The sequence below is a fragment of the Muntiacus reevesi genome, chromosome 2 (genome assembly GCF_963930625.1).
Source record: "Muntiacus reevesi chromosome 2, mMunRee1.1, whole genome shotgun sequence".
NCBI lineage: Eukaryota > Metazoa > Chordata > Mammalia > Artiodactyla > Cervidae > Muntiacus > Muntiacus reevesi.
The window spans coordinates 95,103,491-95,124,803 of record NC_089250.1 but is presented as its reverse complement, the minus strand read 5'-3'; the positions used below and the strand labels follow the sequence as shown (position 1 = coordinate 95,124,803).

Below are 21,313 nucleotides of genomic sequence, written 5' to 3'. Positions count from 1 at the left end.
TTGATAGTTGTTCTTCAATTTAGGAGTATATATGAATTACTTGAGCTTTAAAAAGCACCTTTCTTACTCATCAGTGCTGTGAGGGTTGGGATGGTCCCAAGAATCTTCATTTTTTATCATTAAAAAAAAGAAATATATATATATATATATATATATATATATATATATATATATATATATATGTATGTATGTATTTATTTGGCTGCTCAGGTCTTAATTGTTGCATGCTGGATCTCTGATCTTTGTTGCTGCATGTGAAATCTAGTTCCCTGACCAGGGATCAAGCCCAGTCTCCCTGCATTGGGAGTGCAGAGTGTTAGCCACTAGGCCACTAGGAAAGTCCTAGGAATCTTCATTTTAACTAGCTCCCCAGATGATTCTTCTTCAGCAAGCTGTATTATAGCTGAGAAACACAAGTTGTTTTCTTTACGCAGTTTTGTCCGGAGAAGGTCTGGTAGGTGTTATCCTTGACCAATTTTGTGATCCGACCTCTGGAGATTTATGGCTGAGCAAGTGTAGCAGAAGTACCTTTGCCAAGCAACATATGAATTCTACTTTTTAACAAATATTTGTTTAACTGTATTTATTTGGCTGCACTGAGTCTTAATTGTGGCATGTGGGATCTTTAGTTGTAGCATGTGAACTCTTAGCTGTGGCATGTGGGATCTAGTTCCCTTACCAAGGATCAAACCTTGGCCCCCTGCATTGGGAGCACGGAGTCTTAGCCACTGAACCACCAGGGAAGTCCCACAAATTCTGTTTTTCATCTGTTTGTCCCGTTAGTTTGAAAAGTGCCCCTTGGGTGTCTTCGCTTACTTAATCCTCATAACAATACACTGTGTGTGTGTGAAAGTCGCTCAGTCATGTCCAACTCTTTGTGACCCCGTGGACTGTACAGTCCAGGGGATTCTCTAGGCCAGAATACTGGAGTGGGTAGCCTTCTTCTTCTCCAGGGGATCATCCCAACTCAGGGATCGAACCCAGGTACAATATACTGAAGTAGGCGTGATTGTCCTTAGGGTTTAGTGACCTGCCCAAGATGAAGTACACTTTCTAAGGGTTTTTTTCTGACCTGTTAAGTCTGTTTCTTCATCTTTAAATGGGAGATAATGAAAGTACCTACCTTATAGGATTGCTTTGTAGAAAAACAGAGATGGTGCTTGGCATATGGTAAGTACTCAACAAATATCAGTAATTAGAGAACAGCAGTTCCCCACAAATAAAATTACTCGCCCAGGCAGTTCCAACATGTTGTGGAATCTGCAGAAGAAAGGGACCATTCAGTATGAAAGATGAAGACACTTCTAGGACAATGGGCAGAAGGGAGAACTATCAAGATTGTACCTGCGTGTGTGCTAAGTTGCTTCAGTTGTGTCTGACTCTTTGCGACCCTGAGGACTGTAGCCTGCCAGGTTCCTCTGTCCGTGGGATTCTCCAGGCAAGAATACTGGACTGGGTTGCCATTTCGTTCTCCAGGGGATCTTTCCAACTCAAGGATCAAACCTGTGTCTTTTATGTCTCCTGCATTAACAGGCATGTTCTTTACCACTAGCACCACCTGGGAAGCCCAAAGATTGTACCTAAGCATATGGAATTTAAAGCACACCAATTTTCCTTAAGAAACCTAGGTTTGGACAGTAGCTCAGAATAGTGAAAAGACATGCAGTTCTTATCTTTACACTCTTTATAATCTTAATTCTTTCTCTTTGAAACGAGTAACTGAGAAAAACTAAGAAGTAGACCTCTCATCTGGATTGTTTTTCCAGGTGGTCTTTGGGATGAATAAAGCTGAATATCAAGGATTTGGTTTCCCTAGGTTATACATTGTCATTACAGACACTCAGAGAGCCTGGTCTCTATCTTAGGGATGCCCAGACAGAAGACATTGTCTCTGCTATGAGTAGTTTATAATCTCAGGAAAGAGACAGGGAAAAAGGGTAGTGATCCTCTGAGACATCACCACAAATACCAAGAATAGCAGGAATAAGACAGTCTGTACGAGCTGAGCAAGGCAGACGGACAGGGACAGGGCAGTCCTTGCAGACGTGCAGAGCCCTGGTGTCTGTGCTGCCCGGGACGTGGTCTGGTAGAGTAAATCTGGCTGAAGAAGGAGTGTGTTAGGTGTGACACAGGTGTGTTAGGTATATAACATTATGTTAGGTATAGCCAACAGGTGTGACAGTTGGCGTCAACTTGGCTAGGCTACATTCTGTGGTTATTGAAACACTCATGGAGGTGTGGCTGTGAAGGTGTTTTATAGATCTCCTCTAAGTCCATAGTCAGTTGACTGTAGCTGAGAGATTATCCTCAATAAATTAGATGGATCTGATTCAATCTGTTGAAAGACTTCATGAGCAGAAGGGAGCTTTTCAGAAGAAGAAATTCTGCCTGCGGGCTGTGGTTTCATTCTGTGGGAAAGAGTTCTAACCTGCCCTACTGATGCCTGTGGACACCATACTTGCCTCACCAAGCCCCACAATCGCATAAACCAATTCCTTGCAGTAAATCTCCTAACGTACGTCGACTTCTGGTTCAGTTGCTATGGTCAGAATCTGAAGGATACAGAAGGAATGGAAGGTCACTGAACTAAAGGGCAATCATGGCCTTACATATACATATTTTGTTCTTGTTGCACTGGATCTCCATTGCTGCGCACAGGCTTTCTCTAGTTGCGGAGATTGGGGGCTACCTCTCCAGTTGCCGTGCGTGGGCTTCTCATTGCAGTGACTTCTCTTGCTGTGGAGCAAAGGCTCTAGGTGTGTGGGCTTCAAAAGTTATGGTCTTGTGGGCTCTAGAGCTCAAGGGCTCCAGTAGTTGTGGCACATGGACTTAGTTGCTGCTCCGTGTGTGGAATGTTCCTGGACCAGGGATCAACAACTGTGTCCTCTGCATTGACATGCTAATTCTTATCCACTGTACCACTGGGGAGGAAGCCCCTTTATTCATTTTTATTGGAGTATATTTGTGTTACAATATTGTGTTAATTTCTGCTCTATGTATATACAGTGGAATATTATTCAGTCTTTTATTAAATTGAGAGAAAGCACTCTTTGGTTAGATATAATTCTTCAAATTCAAGGAGAAGGGTGGAGCCATTTTTCCAACAACAGAGATGCTGAGAGATCTTTTGTTCTGCAGTTTTGTACTCCAAATAGATTGAACAGTCCCTTCCCTCTCATTTTTTGTCCTTAATTCCTTTAAAGGTCTTCAAATTGCTAAGGAGTCAGTACATCTATGCCTGGGTTAATATAATGAGTCAGTATAGCCAACAGATTTGCTGCCTGAGTTGCAAGCGTTGGCAGAGCTGAGTTTGAGTGTATCCATACAATTTTACCCTCAAGTACTGTAGACTCCTTTGTGTAGGGCTGAATTTCTGCCTCCTGATACATTGGCCCGTTCCCAGTGTGCAAGGCGGGTCTACGGTTGATTGGTGTGAATCACGTAGGTTTTGCTGACTTGAAAAAAGCAAATGTGCATAATATGCCAAACCAACCCACAAGCAAAGGTGATCAGTATATTTGAGAGCAAGGATTTGAGTGGGTGTGGCTCCGTAGTGCCTTTCTCATCCTCGGGAAGATAAACTTAAAATTTCTGGTCTCAGCAAGAGTGAGGAATGAGGAACCTGCATTGTTGGGCTCCCTGCATTGTAAGTGGAGGGATGGGAGTCCTGAACCAAATCAGTCTACTCTGTTAGGGACCATTTACAGCACTGTGAGCACACAGCCTGGTTATAATTTCTTTATACACACACACACACAAAATGTATGTGCTCATTGCTTCAGTCATGTTCCACTCTTTGCGACCCCGTGGACTATAGCCTGCCAGGATCCTTTGTCCATGGTATTTTCCTGGCAAGAATACTGGAGTGGATTGCCATGCCCTCCTCCAGGGGATCTTCCCAACCTAGGAATCGAATCCACATCTCCTACATAGTAGGCAGATTCTTCATTGCTGTGCCACCAAGGAAGCCCCATATGTATATATACACACACACACACATCAAATTTCAACCTGCTATAATTTCATTCTTTTTCTAAAGATTTTTTTTGACGTGGATCATTTAAAAAGTCTTTATTGAATTTGTTTCTGCTGTTTGTTGAAGCAAGAATAATATTGCTTCTGTTATTTATGCTCTGGATTTTTAGCCTGGAGGCCTGGGATCTTCGCTCTCCAGCCAGGGATCAAACCTGCAGCCCCTGCATTGGAAGCACAGAGCCTTAACCACTGGACCACCAGGGAAGTCCCTATGATTTATTTCTCACTCTAATATGAATAGAGTGAGATGTTTCTATTCCCTGAAGCAGGCCAGGCCATCCTACCACTCTGGGGACTCTCTAAATCTTTTTGGGAGAGAGAAGTGCATGGAAGTTGATTTATTTTTCAAAGGAGATAATTTCTTTCCCAAAGCTTTCTTACAAAATTTATAAACTGGAAAATGGCATTATGGTTCTGTTGCCTCCGTTGAGAATGGTTTTCATTCCCGTTGTCAGTATAACCATACTTCACAGCGTAGTTAAAGGCTCAGTTCGTTGGCCCATGGTGATCTCCCTTTTCTGAAATTCTCAAGCACATGATCTGAACCTTTCTTTTGGGACTTAATCACCAATGGGCTTAGGTTTGGACCTTTGTTTGTTTTGCCTTTTGGCCTAACTTGGAAACTGTGTGTGTTCTTCTCTGTGTCCTTTTCTGCCATGGTGCCTTGATACCACACACCAGGGCTATGTGGTCCAGAGCAGTAACTAGCTGTATGTGGCTGTTGGGTACTTAAAATGTGGATATTTCTTTTTTTTTTTTTATTAGTTGGAGGTTAATTACTTTACAATATTGTAGTGGTTTTTGTCATACATTGACTTGAATTGGCCATGGATTTACATATATTCCCCATCCCAATCCCCCCTCCCACCTCCATCTCTACCCGCTCCCTCTGGGTCTTACCAGTGCACCAGGCCCGAGCACTTGTCTCATGCAAAAATGTGGATATTTCAAGATGAGATGTGATGTAAGTGTCACAAATACATACTGGATTTCAAAAACTTAGTACAAAAGAAAGGAGTGTAAAATATCTCTAATGATATTGAAATGTTGAAGTGATAATGTTTTTGATATAATCAGTTAGGTAAAATATATTATTGACATCAATTTTACCTCTTTTTCTTTTTCTCATGGAGCTACTAGAAACTTTAACATCCCATGTGTGGCTTCTTATTTTTCTGTTTTGCAGCAGTGCTTCTCTAACGGATGCTTGGTAAATAGTGGGGGAATGGTAATGGTCAAATGTTTACTTTTATGTTTGCTTAATGCAGACTTAAATTTATGTTACTTAAAATTTTAATCAGTGTATTCTTCCTCCTTGCTAATCTCAACCACCAGCAAAAATTTAACACTGTTTCTTCCCACATCACCCTGAAGGGCTGAAGAAAACAATTTCTTTTCTTTTTTTTTTTTTTGAAGGAAACAATTTCATCCCTTACTAGTAGTTCATTCTGACTTCCTTAAAACAACTTATCCTTCTCATTTTCTAATTCACCCTTGATCATAACAAAACACTTTTTCCACTGGAGTTTTCATTTTCATTTCCCTCATTGACTGTAAATAATATCAATCAGTCTGATTTGCAGATGGCTGTGAACAAATGGTCTTATATTTTTGTTTCATTTTGTATTTAAGAGGTTGTAGGGCTTCCCTGGTGGCTTAGATGGTAAAGAATCTGCCCACAATGCAGATCTGGTTTTGATTCCTGGGTTGGGAAGATCCCCTGGAGGAGGGCATGGCAGCCCACTCCAGTATTCTTGCCTAGAGAATCCCATGGACAGAAGAGCCTGGCAGGCTACAGTCCACGGGGTCACAAAGAGTTGGACATGATTGAGCGACTAAGAACAGCACAGCACAGGTCTCTTAAAACTCACCTGTATCCTCCTTTCATTCTTCATTGCTCACTTTGGTTTATAGGGATACTCCCTAATATGTAAGTTCTTACCTCTTTTGAAAAATTAATTTATTTTTAATTAGAGGATAATTGCTTTACAATATTGTGTTGGTTTCTGCCATACATCAACATGAATCAACCATAGGCATACATATGTCCCCTTCCTTTTGAACCTTTCTCCCACCTGCCACCCCTCTAGGTAGTCACAGAGCCCTGGTTTTGAGCTTCCTCTGTCATACAGCAAATTCTTACCTTTTTTAGAGGGAAAGTGTCAGCATTGTGCCAAAGATGTTGCCAGACCACTATGAAGGAGAGTGGAATATCTTTTAGGATCCTGCCTACCTCTTACCAAGCAGGGCATGGCAACCCACTCCAGTATTCTTGCTTGGAGAAACCCATGGACAGAGGAGCCTGGTGGGCTACAGTCCATGGGGTTGCCAAGAGTCGGACATGACTAAACAACTGGGCATGCATACATGCATACCTCTTACTGCCCCACCTGTCACCTGCTACCCTCAAACCATTCTGTGCTGACTGCCAGCCCTGCTACTGAGCAATTTCAGTTCATCTGATCAATCAAGATTAATTACCCAAACAGAAGGTAGTAATAGTAATAATGGCTCCTAAACCCCAATACACATAAAACTATGAGTTCAAGAAAGCTTTTCATGGGGTCTTCCATAGTGGTCCAGTGGTAAGACTCTGAGCTTCCAATGCAAGAGGCGTGGGTTTGATCCTTGGTTGGGGAACTAAGATCCCATATGCTGCAGGGTGTGGCCAAAGAAGAAAAACAAAACCAAAAAAAGAAAAAAGAAAACCTTTCACAAAAGACAAAAGGCATATGAAGACAGTGATACATAGTATGTGTGTGTTTCCCACTATCATACTGGCTTCCATTTTACTCTGAAATTATATCCTTCTCACTATTTCCTTACTAAAATATTCCTTCTGCTTTAATGATGAGGCAATGAAAATAGATGGTTATTACATTTAAAAATTGTTTTTATTTGTCAAAGTAAAAAAGTCGGCATCCCAATGATGATGCTCCTCCCTCCCTCTTTTCTAAAATTTGATAGATTCCCAAGCAGTGGAGTCACCGGTTCACATTACAAGTTAACTGACTTGTTCCAAAGATTCCTTCTGCAAAGTAAAACACCTGAAGCCTCATCAATCTTCCCTGAGAGTAGTCGTTTGATTTATTTAGTCTCTTGAATAGAAACTAGTCCAATGCAGAGGAGTAATCTATGGTTTATCATCTTGTAGAACTTGCCTGTTACTGTAAAGAGCTAAACACATAAATGTGTCAGGTTTTGTGGATGTGACTTACTGGTCACTTCCAGTTGTACTTTGCCCTAATTGTTATTGATGAAACCTGGGGCTGTTGTGGTTTAAAGCTATGTAAATCAAGTCTAGAAGTACCTTGGTTCTGAGGATGAGAATAAAATAATTTATTCTAAACCTTTAAGCACCAAAATGAGCATAAATGTCATGTTTTCATCTTCCATAAATTCATTAAGCTACTTAAACTGTGAGATAATACAAAAGTATGTAGGTGTTTTTTAAACATATTTCTAGAAAAAAACATTTAGGTGCCAGTGGAAGCACTTCTCAGTTGGGAAGATTGTTGGGCTGACTTTGGCCTTAGTTCTGTCATTGATTAGCTATGGATCCTTGGTCAAATCACATGATCCTTCTAAGCTCCAGTTTCATTGTTTTACCTTTGAACCCTTCCCAAGGCCTCTTTCAGCTCTAAAATTCTTTGTCCTTAACCTCTGACATCAAGATTTTTTTTCATTTCAGTTAGCAGCAGTTGATGGTGTGAAAGTAGAGAATTTTTTTCTTCTAGTTTTTCTTCCAGTTTTATTCATTATTATTATTCCAGTGACTTAAAGTGCTGTATAAGTTTAAGGTGTATAGCATAATGATTTAACTTACATTTATCATGAAACGATTACCATAGTAAGTTTAGTGAACATCCATCATTTCATATATGCACAGCATTAAAGAGACAGAAAACATTTCCCCCCCTATCATTATGTTTTATTTAGTGAACATCCAACATTTTATATATGAACAGCTTTAAAGAAGTAGAAAAAAAATTTTTCCTTGTGATGAGAACTGTGAGGATTTACTCTCTTAACAACTTTCATGTATAAATACAACCGTGTTAATTATATTTATCATGTACATTTTGTCCCTAGTGCTTATTTGTCCTATAACCGGAAGTTTGGCCCTTTTGACCACTGTCCTCCAGTTCTCCCTCCCTCTGCCCTCTACCTCTGTAACCACATACTTGATTTCTTTTCCTATGAGCTTTTTTGTTGGCTTGTTTGTTTTTGAAGTCTAACTGACTAACTGACTAACAGCACCATGTTAGTTCTAAGACACGACATAGTGATTTGATGTTTCTATGTGTTTTTAAGTGAGCTTCCCTGGTGGCTCAGATGGTAAAGAATCCGCCTGCAATGCAGGAGACCTGGGTTTGATCCCTGGGTTGGCGCGATCCCCTGGAGGAGGGCATGGCAACCCACTTCAGTATTCTTGCCTGGAGAATCCCCATGGACAGAGGAGCCTGGCGGGCTACAATGTATGAGGTTGCAAAGAGTAGGACGCGACTGAGCGACTGAGAACAAGCACAGCACAGCACGTGTTTTTAAATGATCACTATGATGAGTGTACTCTGGTGCCATACTAAGATACTACACAATTATTGACTGTATTCCCCATGCCCTACATTTCATACCTGTGACTCATTTATTTTGTAACTGGAAGTTTGCACCTCTTAATTTCCCTGATCTTTCTCTCCCCCACGCCACTCCCCTCTGGCAACCACCAGTATGTTCTCGGTAATCTATGACTGTTTCTGTTTAGAATGTTTGTTCATTTTACTTTTTTTACATTATACGTATAACTGAAATCATACAGTATTTGTCTTTCTCTGTCTGACTTATTTCACTTAGTGTAATACTCTCTAGGTCCATCCATACTGTCACAATTTCATTCTTTTTGATGACTGAGTAATATTCCATTTTGTGTGTGCATATATATATGCACACACACACCACATCCATTTATCTGTTGATGAGCACTTAAGTTGGTTTCATATCTTGGCTATTGTAAATAATGCTGTACTTAACATGGGGATGCATATATCTTTTCAAATTAGTGTTTTTGTTTTCTTTGAATAAAGACCTAGGAATGGAATGGATGGATATTATGGTAGTTCTATTTTTAAATTTTTGAGGAGTCTCCGTATTGTTTTCCATTGTGGCTACACCAGTTTACATTCTCACCAACAGTGCATGCTGCTGCTGCTGCCAAGTCGCTTCAGTCGCGTCCGACTCTATGCATCCCCATAGACGGCAGCCCACCGGGCCCCCCCGTCCCTGGGATTCTCCAGGCGAGAACACTGGAGTGGGTTGCCATTTCCTTCTCCAATGCATGAAAGTGAAGTCGCTCAGTCGTGTCTGAGGTTCCCTTTTCTACACATTGTAGCCAGCACTTATTTGTTATCTTTTTGATAAAGTCAGTCAGGTATGAGATGAGAATTTCTTTAAAAACAGTTTCAATTTGCTGTTTTCATTTGTTAAAGAATCTCTGCTTGCTTCTTCCTTAAGCTTAAGTTTTTTCCAAGAACCATGTATTAGACAGCATGATAAAAGAATTTATCACAAAATTGATAATAATATTACATATTTTATAAAGTAGTGATTTTGACTGACTGTACATGCTATGAAATTTATTACCCTTCATCTCACTCCCAGCTTCCCAAGCTCTGGGTTTCCTTGTAGAAGTCACATGCATTAAGGAGCATAAATTTAAAGACCTACTTTGAGGGTGAAACTTGAAGCTTTTCAATTATGCCAGATATAATCTCTGTTTCAATTCCATGTTGACTGTTGAATTTGTAAACACGGACTCTCAATGTCAGTACAATTGGTAAACAGCAGAAAAGGGTCACGACTTTATGATGTCAGGCAACCATTTATGAAATTTGACTCTTAAAATCGTTTCTATTTTTGAAGTATCTAAGTGTTTCATTTTGGGTATACACGTAGCTCAATAGCTCAACTGTCAGATAAAAAGTATGGTCTTTCAAATGGCCTTTCCTCCTAAAACACTGGTGTAGAATATTCTCCTCTGTCATGTAAATATATCAGTTTTCTTCTCTCTACTGGTTCACAGAAGAGTGCCTGAAATGACCAGGGAGGAATGTGGGATATGTCTGTAGGCTTTAAAAGCTGGTAGTATCTCAGTGATCATAACCTGGTCTTAAATATGTGCTTAGCACATTGTTGATTGGGGGATTTTTGCAGAAGCTAATCCCTGTGGCCATAATACACAATATGTAAGTCTCTAGTTGATAACGTGTTGAGTAAGAATGGGCCTGGTATTGGTAAGTGTTGGCCTGGAATCATAAGATCCTGGGTCCACCACTTATGAGACTGTGGATGGATGACACCACCTCTCCATTTACGTTTTCTTAAAAACTTTTAAGATATGTACAGAAAAGTGTACATGTCATGAGAGTGTAGCTCTGTGATTTTCTTTTTTTTTCTTTTTTTTTTTTTTTACAAACCAGACACACTCATGTAATGAGCACATTCACATCCAGAAACAGGACGTTAGAACACCTAGAAGTTGGGCTGCGTTCCCTTCTGGATACAGCTCCCTAATCCCTACCAAAGATAGCTGCTGTCCTGACTTCTGACTAGATTAGTTTTGCCTCTTTTTGTACTGAGAAGAACTAAGTACTGGGACTTCCCTGGCAGATCCAGTGGTTAAGCCTTTGCCTTCTAATGTAGCGAGTGCGGATTCGATCCCTGGCTAGGGAGCTAAGATCCTACGTGCCTTGTGGCCAAAAAAACCAAAAAACGTAAAGCAGAACAATATTGTAATACATTCAATAAAGACTTAAAAAATTATCCACATCAAAAATAATCTTAGAAAGTACTGAGAATAATTGAAATTGCACAGCGTGTTCTTTTCTCATATTGGGTCTTCCACTCCACATTCATTTGTGAGATTACACCTGCATTGCTGTGTGTAGCTGTAGATCGTTCATTCTCATGGCTTTGTCGTAGTCCATTGTTTGAATCTACTCATACCTTCTGCTACTGAAGAACATCTGTATTTGTAGGCACTGGCTACTATGACTAGTTTTGCCATAACCATTTTTGCCAAACCATTTTGTTTATGAGTTTGGGTGTAGGTAGGTGGCGCTAGTGGTAAAGAACTTGCCTGCCAGTGCAGGAAACTAGACACATGGGTTCCATCCGTGGCTCGGGAAGATCCTCTGGAGGAAGACATGGCAACCCACTCCAGTATTCTTGCTGGGAGAATTCCATGGACAGAGAATCCTGGTGGGCTACAGTCCATGGGGTCACAGAGTCAGACATGACTGAAGTGGCTTAGCACACACGCTCACGTACCTGGAAGTAGAACTTCTGAGTTGTACGGAGCTGTGTTCCGCTTCAGAAGATCATGTCAGCACTGTGGGAGCTGTGATTACTCTGCATTCTTGCTAATACTTACTGTTGTTTATATTTAGCCATCCTGATGAGTATGTGTTTTAAAAATTGGGGATAATAGGTTGTACCTTGAAAGGTTGTTGTGAATTCAGTTAAGGTGTTTCTCTTTGCTATCCAATATTGGACTCTTCCTTCAAACCATGGCCGTGGCCAACCCTTCTGGGCTTCCATTTCCTAGACTGTAAATGAGACTATTGAGCTATAAATAACCCTTCATGTCCTTTTATTTCTAATAATGCTAAGCTCCGTAGTTGTAGATGCTTTGAAGGTACGGCACTAGTGAGAACAGATTTCACTATCACTTAAATCTTAGTACGTGAGGAATTGCCCACCTCTGCATAGGATTGGTCCAAGTGACGGTCCCCTTACCTGTCAGTGAAGAGTGCACTTCCTCCCCCAAATTCCAGGTTGCATGTATTAGGTAGGACATGGTACTGACAAACTCATGCCTGGGTGAGTAGGCTCGAAGCATTGCCACCCCCCCCCCAAACCCCTGCCAGAATATTCTCTAGGAAGGGAGTAACCCCACTCCTCACTTCGTTTCTCTATAAGGTTGCTATTGATTGCACTGAATCAATCATCAAGTTTATTTTTGTCATCAATTATATGACTAGTCTTGTGCTGGATAGGAGCTTTGGATAGAAAAGATGTATGGCCTGTCTAGGAGACCAAAATCCCCAGAAGAGTGTGATGGTTAAGATGGTGGGCTCAAGGGACTTCCTTGGTGGTCCAGTGGTTAAGACTGTGCTCCCAATGAGGGGATGCAGGTTGGATCCCTGGTCAGGGAACTAAGATCTCACATGCCATATGGCATGCTACAAAAAAAAAAAAAGAAAAAAAAAAAGCTGATGGGCTCAAAGAGTTAGACAGTCTGGATTTTTATTTCTTTATTGCTACTCTGTGGCTGCTGCTGTTACCCACATTGAGAATTTAATAAAGTCTGACTCCGGAAACCCAATTTCTTAACTATGTGACCTCACTCTTCTGCAAGTTTAATTTCCTTATCAAAAAAAAAAAAAAAAAAAAAAAAAATGAGGCTAACAAAAACACCTAGCTCCCAGGAATGCAGTGAAGTGAGATTGTTTATGTGAAGTAGCAGGGTGTCCAACCCATAGTGAATATGCAGTGGCTTATTGTTATTTTGTTGTTTTATGATGGAAAGAATCATTTTAAACTTCCCATGGGGTGGATGATAGGATTGTGGAGAGGAGGTTCTGTTAAATAAGTGAAGGTTTCATTTATGATTTTAGGTCCTGTCTGCAGCGCGTGTGTCTCATCTTTTGGAGCGAGAGCCGTGACAATCTTCAGTGGCTTCCTGGTGGCAGGAGGCCTGATGTTGAGCAGTTTTGCCCCCAATATCTACTTTCTGTTTTTTTCCTATGGCATTGTTGTAGGTAAGAAATCTGGTCACTATGATGCTTTTCTAAGCTTTGAGAGTTAAATGTCGTTTTAATGAATGACGTTAATGTAAGGAGTGAAAATGCTCAGGAATAATTCACTTTCAACCACCACTTCACCAAAAATTGTTGCTTTAATGAAATGCCCACCCAGTGAATTACAGTATGTCAAGGGATACTTGTGTTTTAACAGTGCACATTATGTTTTTTGCAAGGCATGGGAAGGGTTTTTTTAATTTTAGCACTTGTCTCTTTAGCACAACAAAGGAAAAGAGAGAGGGAAGAGTGAAACTTCGATGTCACCGACACCTGCCACTTTTCACTGATGTAGGAAGTGGTCCCTTTCATATCGGTTGGTTGAACAGGGCTGTGTTGAACCGTTTGTGTTCGCAACATCCTGCTGTTCCGCTGTAGCTGTCACCAGGGCCTCAATCACAAGGTCATAGCAGAAGTAAAGAGTAGATTTTAAAGCACATCCTAATAATGATTGTTTTTGTGAAAGATAAGGTATGAGCAGACAAAACCGAGTGGTTAATGATGATCTTCGTTACAGGAGAGGAAAGGGTACAGGACTCAGGGCCTGAGAACACTGACAGTTTTTGGGGGGATACTTTTGTGATGTATTGTACTTGTTGTATTCTGTGTTGAACATCGCCAGACTTATGATTCCGAGGAGCTGTTTGCAGGGAATTTTTTAAAAACACCAGTTTTCAAAGTTTCTTCTGAATGTCTGAAAGACTTATTTTTCCTTCTAAATATTAAAAATGTATTTTGTAAGCCAGATAGTCACTTTCAAATGTATCATCTCTGTAAATCCAAATGTTCAGCTATTAGATTTTTTGAAAACCACCAGTGTTATATAAATTGGAGGGGAATCACCGTTGAAATACAGTGTAGGCAGAAGTTGTTCTAGTTTTTGATATTCAGTTTGAACAAATAGAAATGTGTATTAGTCACATAGAAATATTTTATTATTCATTCATTTCTTAATTTTGGCCATGCCACACAGCCTGCAGGTTCTTAGTCTGATCGGGGATGGAACCTGGGTTCTCACCAGTAAAAGTGCAGAGTCCCAACCACTGGACCACCTGGGAATTCTTTAAATATTATATTTTAGATTGTAAAAATATTATTATCTAGTAAAATGTAATTGAATATTTGTTTAAGTAATGAAATGGTTAAGAAATGATTTGAGTTATAATCAGAGGAACATAAGTTATACATCTATAGGAAGATTGATATTTTCCAAAAGAAATTCCAATAAAAGGTTAAGCAACCTCAAACATTTGATGTAAAGAATAGGTTATTCCTGATTAACATGTTTTTGCTTTACTGTCAGAAAAGTTACAACACATTTGATAAATGTATGTTAAGAGCCTATTTTCTAGACAGGAGTTCTGTAGTACCGTCTATATGACATTGGTTCAGAAGTGGTGCCAAAATCCTTAGCACGCAGTGTATTTGGGTGGAGGAAGATGTGCCTGCCAATGCTGACACAGCTAGTTAATAGGAGGAGAGGCTGCAAGGGAATAGACTGGAACAGGGGGAAGATCTCATCACTACATGTGGCGACAAAGCAAAGAGCGCAGCTGGGCTGGACTTGACCCAGACAGGGGCTGTAGTTAAGGATTTTGGTGTTTAAAGACTTCAGGGACAAATTCCAGCAAAATGGCTGCTTTGAATCAAACCTGAAAGAACCTAATTTTGTTGACAACCAATATTCTTCTTTTTCATATAGGAATATTTCTCTAATAATAAGTGATGGAGATAATAACCTCTAATATTTGAGTTCATATGGTGTGTTCAGCTCTGTGCTTTATATGCCTCCCTGGTGACTCAGTGGTAAAGAATCTGCCTGCCAAATAGGAGATAGGGTTCGATCCCTGGGTCAGGAAGATGCCCTGGAGAAGGAAATGGCAACCCACTCCAGTATTCTTGCCTGGGAAGTCCCATGAACAGCGGAACCTAGCAGGCTCCATGGAGTCACAGAGAGTCAGACATGACTTAGTGACAGACAACACCACCAACAACTATACCCTAAGCTCTGTGCTTTATATGGTCTCATTCAGTCTTCATGTGAACACATTTTACAGAGAGGGAAAGTGAAGCTCAATGAAGTGAGATTACTAACCAAAGCTGCAAATCTGGGAGACTTGGGGTTAAATCCATTCAGTCTGACATCAGGTCCTGACCTTTTTTACATGTTTGTAATTGTTTTTAATGCTTTTAGAACTCTTAAAGTTTACTTTGAATTTAACTCCAAATACTCAAATTCTACTCAGATCATAATCTAAATAAGCAAGTTACTTAGTTAGTTCTTTGAGAACAGGTTATTTGTGTGATATTTTATATTACCTATTCACTATAGTGTTTATTACAGTTTAAACTGGTACATGCAAATATGATCATCTCTGGTGTAAAATTTGAAAGTATTCATTGAATAGTCATCTTGAATTCTTTTCTAAAATCATGAAAATAAAAATATTGCTATTTGTGTATGGACATTAGATGACTCCTTGTAGGACAAACCCCTTTTAACATAGAAAATTAAATCATTATGTTATTGGTATGATTTGGGCATTTTCTCCAAAATTTTGGACTAAGCATTTAAAATTTCGTGGGGTTTTACTGTCTCACATGATTTCAGAGTTAAGTTATAGCCTTTGTGACTACATATCCAAAGCTGTCACTGACTTAAAAAAATGATCTAAAGTGTGTGACACCATAGTATTTATATTGCCACAGATAAAAATGAATTTTTAAAAAGAAAAAATATGAGTGTAGGTTGTCCAAGATTTTATGTGCATTTGATTGTGCTGGAAGCATATCTAAGGGTGTATAGAAAGACAGAGACAAAATTAACTAACCCCTATAATTAAATTTCAAATTTTCTGTGGCAATGGAAAGAGCTTTATCAACCAGTACAATTGATTTTGATTTGGCTTATGGTGTTGGAACCTTTCACTAGCTAATCCTGTCCCCTCTCCTCCATGAACCTATGATCTTCTATTCATTAGATAGGATTTGAGGCTTTTCTTGATTTACTCTGGGATTCCCTGGTGGCTCAGACAGTAAAGAGTCTGCCTGTAATGCAGGAGACTGGGGTTTGATCCCTGAGTCAGGAAGATCCCCTGGGAAGGAAATGGCAACCCAGTCCAGTATTCTTGCCTGGAACATCCCATGGACAGAGGAGCCTGGCCGACTATAGTCCATGGGTCACAAAGAGTCGGACTTGACTGAGTGACTTCACTTTCGCTTTTTGATTTACTCTACTGGGTGCTGGTGGTGGTGGACTTGCAGGTCTTCCTCGTGGCTTTCTCCACTATGGTAACTTTCACTCCCCTGGGCAAAGAGCAATGTAGAAAGAAGGTTGTGCCACATATCATGTACATGGGCTTCTCACGTGGCACCAGTGGTAAAGGGCCGCCTGCCAATGCGGGAAACACGAGGGACTCAGTTTTGATCCCTGGGTCAGGAAGTTCCCCTGGAGTAGGAAATGGCAACCTACTCCAGTATTCTTGTCTGGAGAATTCCAGTGACAGAGGAGCTTGGCAGGCTGCAGTTCATAGGCTTGCAAAGAGTTGAACATGACTGAGCACCCTCAAGCGCCCACACTGCTGTTGAACCTGTAATCACCTTACTGCTCCAGTTAAATATTAGGAACTGGGTAAATAACTGTATGATGTGCCCATGGACTCAGTAGACTCACTGTGAGCAAGACCAGGGCCATGATCCCATATATTCCCTGGCTCCCATGAGATCCCATTCTAAGGGGAGGCCAGTGTCTCAGGCCCCTAGCTAACAGTGCCAGTTCATTTCCTGTGTCCTACCCTGCTCAAAGGCATCCCACTTTCTCTAGTGTATGATATCTAAATAAGTGATTCTAGTTCTCTTCGGAGAATGATCCAAGATGTTATTATCTCTGTATTTGTCATAGTGTTTTTTGCAATGTCTTTTCTTCTGGAATCCTGGCCTCTCCTTCACATCATGGAACCTGGGGCAGAAAACAGGCCTATGGGACTTCTCTGGCACTCCAGGGGTTAAGACTCTGTGCTTCCATTGCAGAAGAACAGAGTTCAGTCCCTGGTCAGGGAACTAGGATCCTACATGCAGCATGGCCAAAACAAAAACAAAAACATAGTCACAATTCTGATTAAAAAAAGAGCAAAACAAGCTATGTCTGAAGATTGTATGACTTTGATTTGGCAACAGATTCTGGATCTCTGTGACTAGGAGAAAATTATAAGCTCAGGGAGAGAGCACTGAGCTTCGGGTCAGGAGATACAGGTTGTGTGAGTTTGTGCAAAGCCCTTGATCTTCAATAGTGACTGTCTCCTCATCTGTGAAGGCAAACTAAGAAACCTGCATCACATAGGTCTTGTAAGGACTAGGTGAAATCAAGCAAAATAAAAATAAGATAAATAAGAGTGTTGAGTTGGATTTCAATAGCAAAACATCAGTTGAACTTTCATTTCAATAATTATTTTGTAATTTCCAATAATTTTCAAGTTTTAATTTCAATAATTAAAAAGTCACTCACTGTAGTAATTATTGGACCTCTTTGCTAGTAGATTATTAACAGTTCTTATCATGGTTGACTTTTTTGTGGTTTTGTTAGTAGGCTCAGAGTATAGGGCTCATAGAATATTTGTGGGATAAAGAAATGGGAATTTAATGAAAATGACACTTTCATCTGTTCCCATTGAAAGCAGAGTATCCAGTTGAAAAGGAAGAGACAGGAAATTATAACACAGTCTAAACTTCCAAGTTGAGACTGTATATTATGAATTCCTTTGAAAAAAACAAGAAAGATTCAGTCTAATGATAACATATATTGAGCACCCATTCTGTGCAGTATTCTAAGCATTTTCCTTCATCTGGAATGAACTAGATGGTCTCTTAAGAAAGGCAGTATGGCATACACAGGAGCAAGCACTAACAAGGGCTGGACCACGGGGGTTAATCTTATCTTACTCACTTGCTAGCCGCATGGAATACAGACAAGTTACATATTGTTTTCTCTTTTTTTGTTGTTTTTTTTTTCTAATTATTTTTATTAGTTGGAGGCTAATTACTTCACAACATTGCAGTGGGTTTTGTCATACATTGACATGAATCAGCCATGGAGTTACATGTATTCCCCATCCCTGTTTTCTCATTTTTTAACCTGAACATAACAATAGTATCTACCTTAGAGGGTTTTGTGGATGGATGAGTATTTTGCCGAAAGTTTTCACTTTCGTCTCAGGTTCAAAGGATTTGTTAACAAATAAGCTACTCGTTATATATATAACAATATATAAATAAATATATAACAAAATATATAACAAATAAATAATACAAATATTTATTAGAATTATCTAGCTTACTTTCAATATACTAACATTAAAAGAAAAGAGAAATAGAGCAGAAGATACATCACCAAATTAAGTTTTGACCAACATCCAGAGTTAATCAGCGCTGAGAAGTCCCGTGTCACCGCACATCTGGAGTCCCATTGGGAAAGGGTCCCAGGCAGCGCATCCGCTCCTTGGGTGAGACTTCAAAGATTGTAGTTTGGGGTTCCTGCTTATAATACCAGGGTGATAGCAAACTGATACCATCATCAATCTGTGACCAAGTTGCAGCTCGGTTTTCATGTTAATCCTGTTTGTTTTGTTGTGTAAAACTTGGAATGTAGGTAAGCCTGGGGCTCATCAATCACAAGATTTCTCCCCCATCTTATCTATGGTGCTGCAAATCTTGCACTCCCAGCAGGCAGTCACTCCCCATCACTCCCAGGTAGGACAGTATCCAGGCAGGTTAGAAGCAAGGTCAGAGGCCTGCTCTGCTTTGTCTCTGAAACCTAAACAAGACTATTTTTTAAATTTCCCTAACAATGAGTTAATGAAATAAGTATTGGTTAGCATAACCATCATTATCAGTTTTGTGACTTCACAGAGATATTGTGACTATTCATGAAATAAAGTGTGTAGAGAGGCCCAAAGGTGTTTAATGCATACTTGTTCCCTTCTCCTTATATTCCTTTCTAAGGAAAGACCTTTCTAAGACCTCTTAGTTTAAGACCACAGCAGTAGCTTTTTGGAACTGGAGAAGCTCTATTGAATCAGAAATATTTGTATAACAGATTAAATAATATGAAGAAATTAAAGTTATGTAGTTTGTTTATAATGTAATATCAAAAATAATACTGATGTGTATTAGTTGGCATAATTCTGTTTTACCATTTTAAAAACCATTTTGAAAATAGAAGATTATCTTGTTTGGTGTTTGTAGCTGGAATAAAATGACAGCTAGCTTGGTTTTCAAGTAGCTCTATGTCACATTGCCAACAAACCCAGTAATTCAAGCTCCTGTTTTCTCAATAGCTTTCCTAAAATCAGGGACTTCGCTGGAGGCACTCCATGCTTCCAGTGCAGGGGATGCAGGTTCCATCCATGCAGGTCGGGGAGCTAAGATCCCACAGGCCGTGCAGCCAAAAAACATAAAACAGAAGCAATACTGTAAGAAATTCATTAAAGACTTTAAAAATGGTCCACATTAAAAAAAAATTAGAAAAAAGAAAGTGTAGTGGGAGATGGGGAGGAGTGGGAGCAGGGACCACAATATTCCATTAATGAATTGTTCAAGCTTCTTCCCAATTATTTTGCTTTGCTTTTCTGAAAAGCACAACTCAAAAAATCAACTTCTTGCAGTCTCTTTTCTTCAGATTATACTGATACTTGGCTACCTGATTTACTGTTTTCTTAATAATCTCTTCTCAATTTTGGAAAAATTCAATTTTCTCTTCCTTCATTTTCTTGGTCATGTCTTCATAGCCCATTGAGCTTGAGGAGGGCATAGCCCACATTCATAGACAATCTCATTCTCCTCTAGTGATGGCAAATTAGGTAAAGGTCATTTTCTGGATATTCACTTTAGCAGTTAGAGTTTTATAAGCCTTTTTTGGTTTGTTTGTAATGGTTATGCCATTAAAGATCTCCTTTTGTCTCTCATGGATGTTCAGTTATAATAAGGAACTCTGATTTTCTAATTAGTCTGAGGCTATATAGCTATGTAATTCTGTAATACTCAGGTGAAAACTGAAAAGATATATCAGTATAATGTCTATTTCAGGATATTTTATTATAGTCCAAGCACAGATACTAAAAATATTTTACATTTTTTAATGTCTCTTAATCTTTGCAACTATCCTGTGAGATTGTTTTAAAGATAAGGAAACTGAAAGTCACACAGCCAGTAAGTGTTAGAGTTAGGATTTGAATCCATACCTGCTTGATCTCAAACCTGTGCTTTTGACCTGCTAATGTTATGTTCAGAGTACTCATGGTAAGCATATAAAGTTTGTGCTTTAATCAAGCCTGTCAAAACCATATGCCTGTATAAAACCATGCCAGTCAGAAAGCTAGCCAGTTGCTTAAACTTTTTCCATGCAGATGTTTTAGGCTAGAAGCATAACCAGTAATTGCATTTGGATGCTCTAAACTTATTTATCTTTTTTAGCATCTGAAGTTCCATTTTCACAAATTCATTTCTAGAAGTAGATATTTCTGGAATACTATATGCAATTGCCTACCTTAGCCTTTGATCAAGATGATAAATCCTACTGGCTCAGCTATTTTAAGAGGTGCTCAAATGCTTGTTTCAGAACATAGAGAGGGGGCATTCTCCCAAATGATCAAGAGACAAATCTTTACGCACGGTGACCAGCTGTTCTAGTTTGCCCAGGATGAAGGGTTTTCCAGGATATCAGACTTCTAGTGGCCAAACTGAGAAAGTCCTAGGTTCTACCCCTGACCCCTATTTCACAGGTAGAATCTGGATTGTGTAACCTGACCCTCATCACTTTTGAAGATTGCTGTATTAAAATGAACTAGTACTAAACCGTTTCCTTTTTGTAAAGATAACACTGCAGGGGGAAATTTTCATATGTAAATACAGGGGCTTGATAGATGTCCATTAAGTTAGGTATATACAAAGATATGTTTATAATGAAAGAATATTTTAAAATAATTCATAGACAATTTTCAAAATGTGTGCACAGTTTCCAATATTTTGTTGCTTGCCCTCCTAAAATAAATGAAAATTCCATTCAGTTATATAGTCTTCTGATATACATATCTCTTATCAGTTTAGTTGGTCTGGGTGTTTTTTAGTTGTAGACAAGGACTAAGAAAACTGAAGGGGACTTCCCTGGTGGTGCAGTGGCTAAGACTCCATGCTCCCAGTGCAAGGAGATGAGGTTTGATCTCTGGTTAAAGATATAGATCCCAAGTGCTATAACTAAGACGCAGAACAACTAAATAAATAAATATAAATTTTTTTTTAAATTTAAGAAAAATGAGAAAATGAGGCTAAAAAGTTTAGTATCATTTGCCCAGACCATCACCCCATAATGCATACAAGTTGGAAATCTTTTTTTCGAACCATATAATTCTGATTCTATATTTCTAATGATT

The 21,313-nt window shown here is 39.5% G+C and overlaps 1 protein-coding gene across 3 annotated transcripts in view; it reads left to right on the top strand.

Annotated features, from left to right (window-relative positions):
- Positions 1-21,313, top strand: part of SLC16A9 (solute carrier family 16 member 9) — a 75,855-nt gene that overhangs the window by 35,707 nt on the left and 18,835 nt on the right. For 2 of the 3 annotated variants that reach the window (XM_065922384.1, XM_065922385.1), the window contains exon 3: positions 12,708-12,851. The exons of the other annotated variant lie outside the window; for it this stretch is intronic. In XM_065922384.1, the coding sequence (XP_065778456.1) occupies positions 12,708-12,851 (144 nt within the window). The remainder of the gene's footprint in view (positions 1-12,707; positions 12,852-21,313) is intronic. 3 annotated transcript variants of the gene reach the window in all.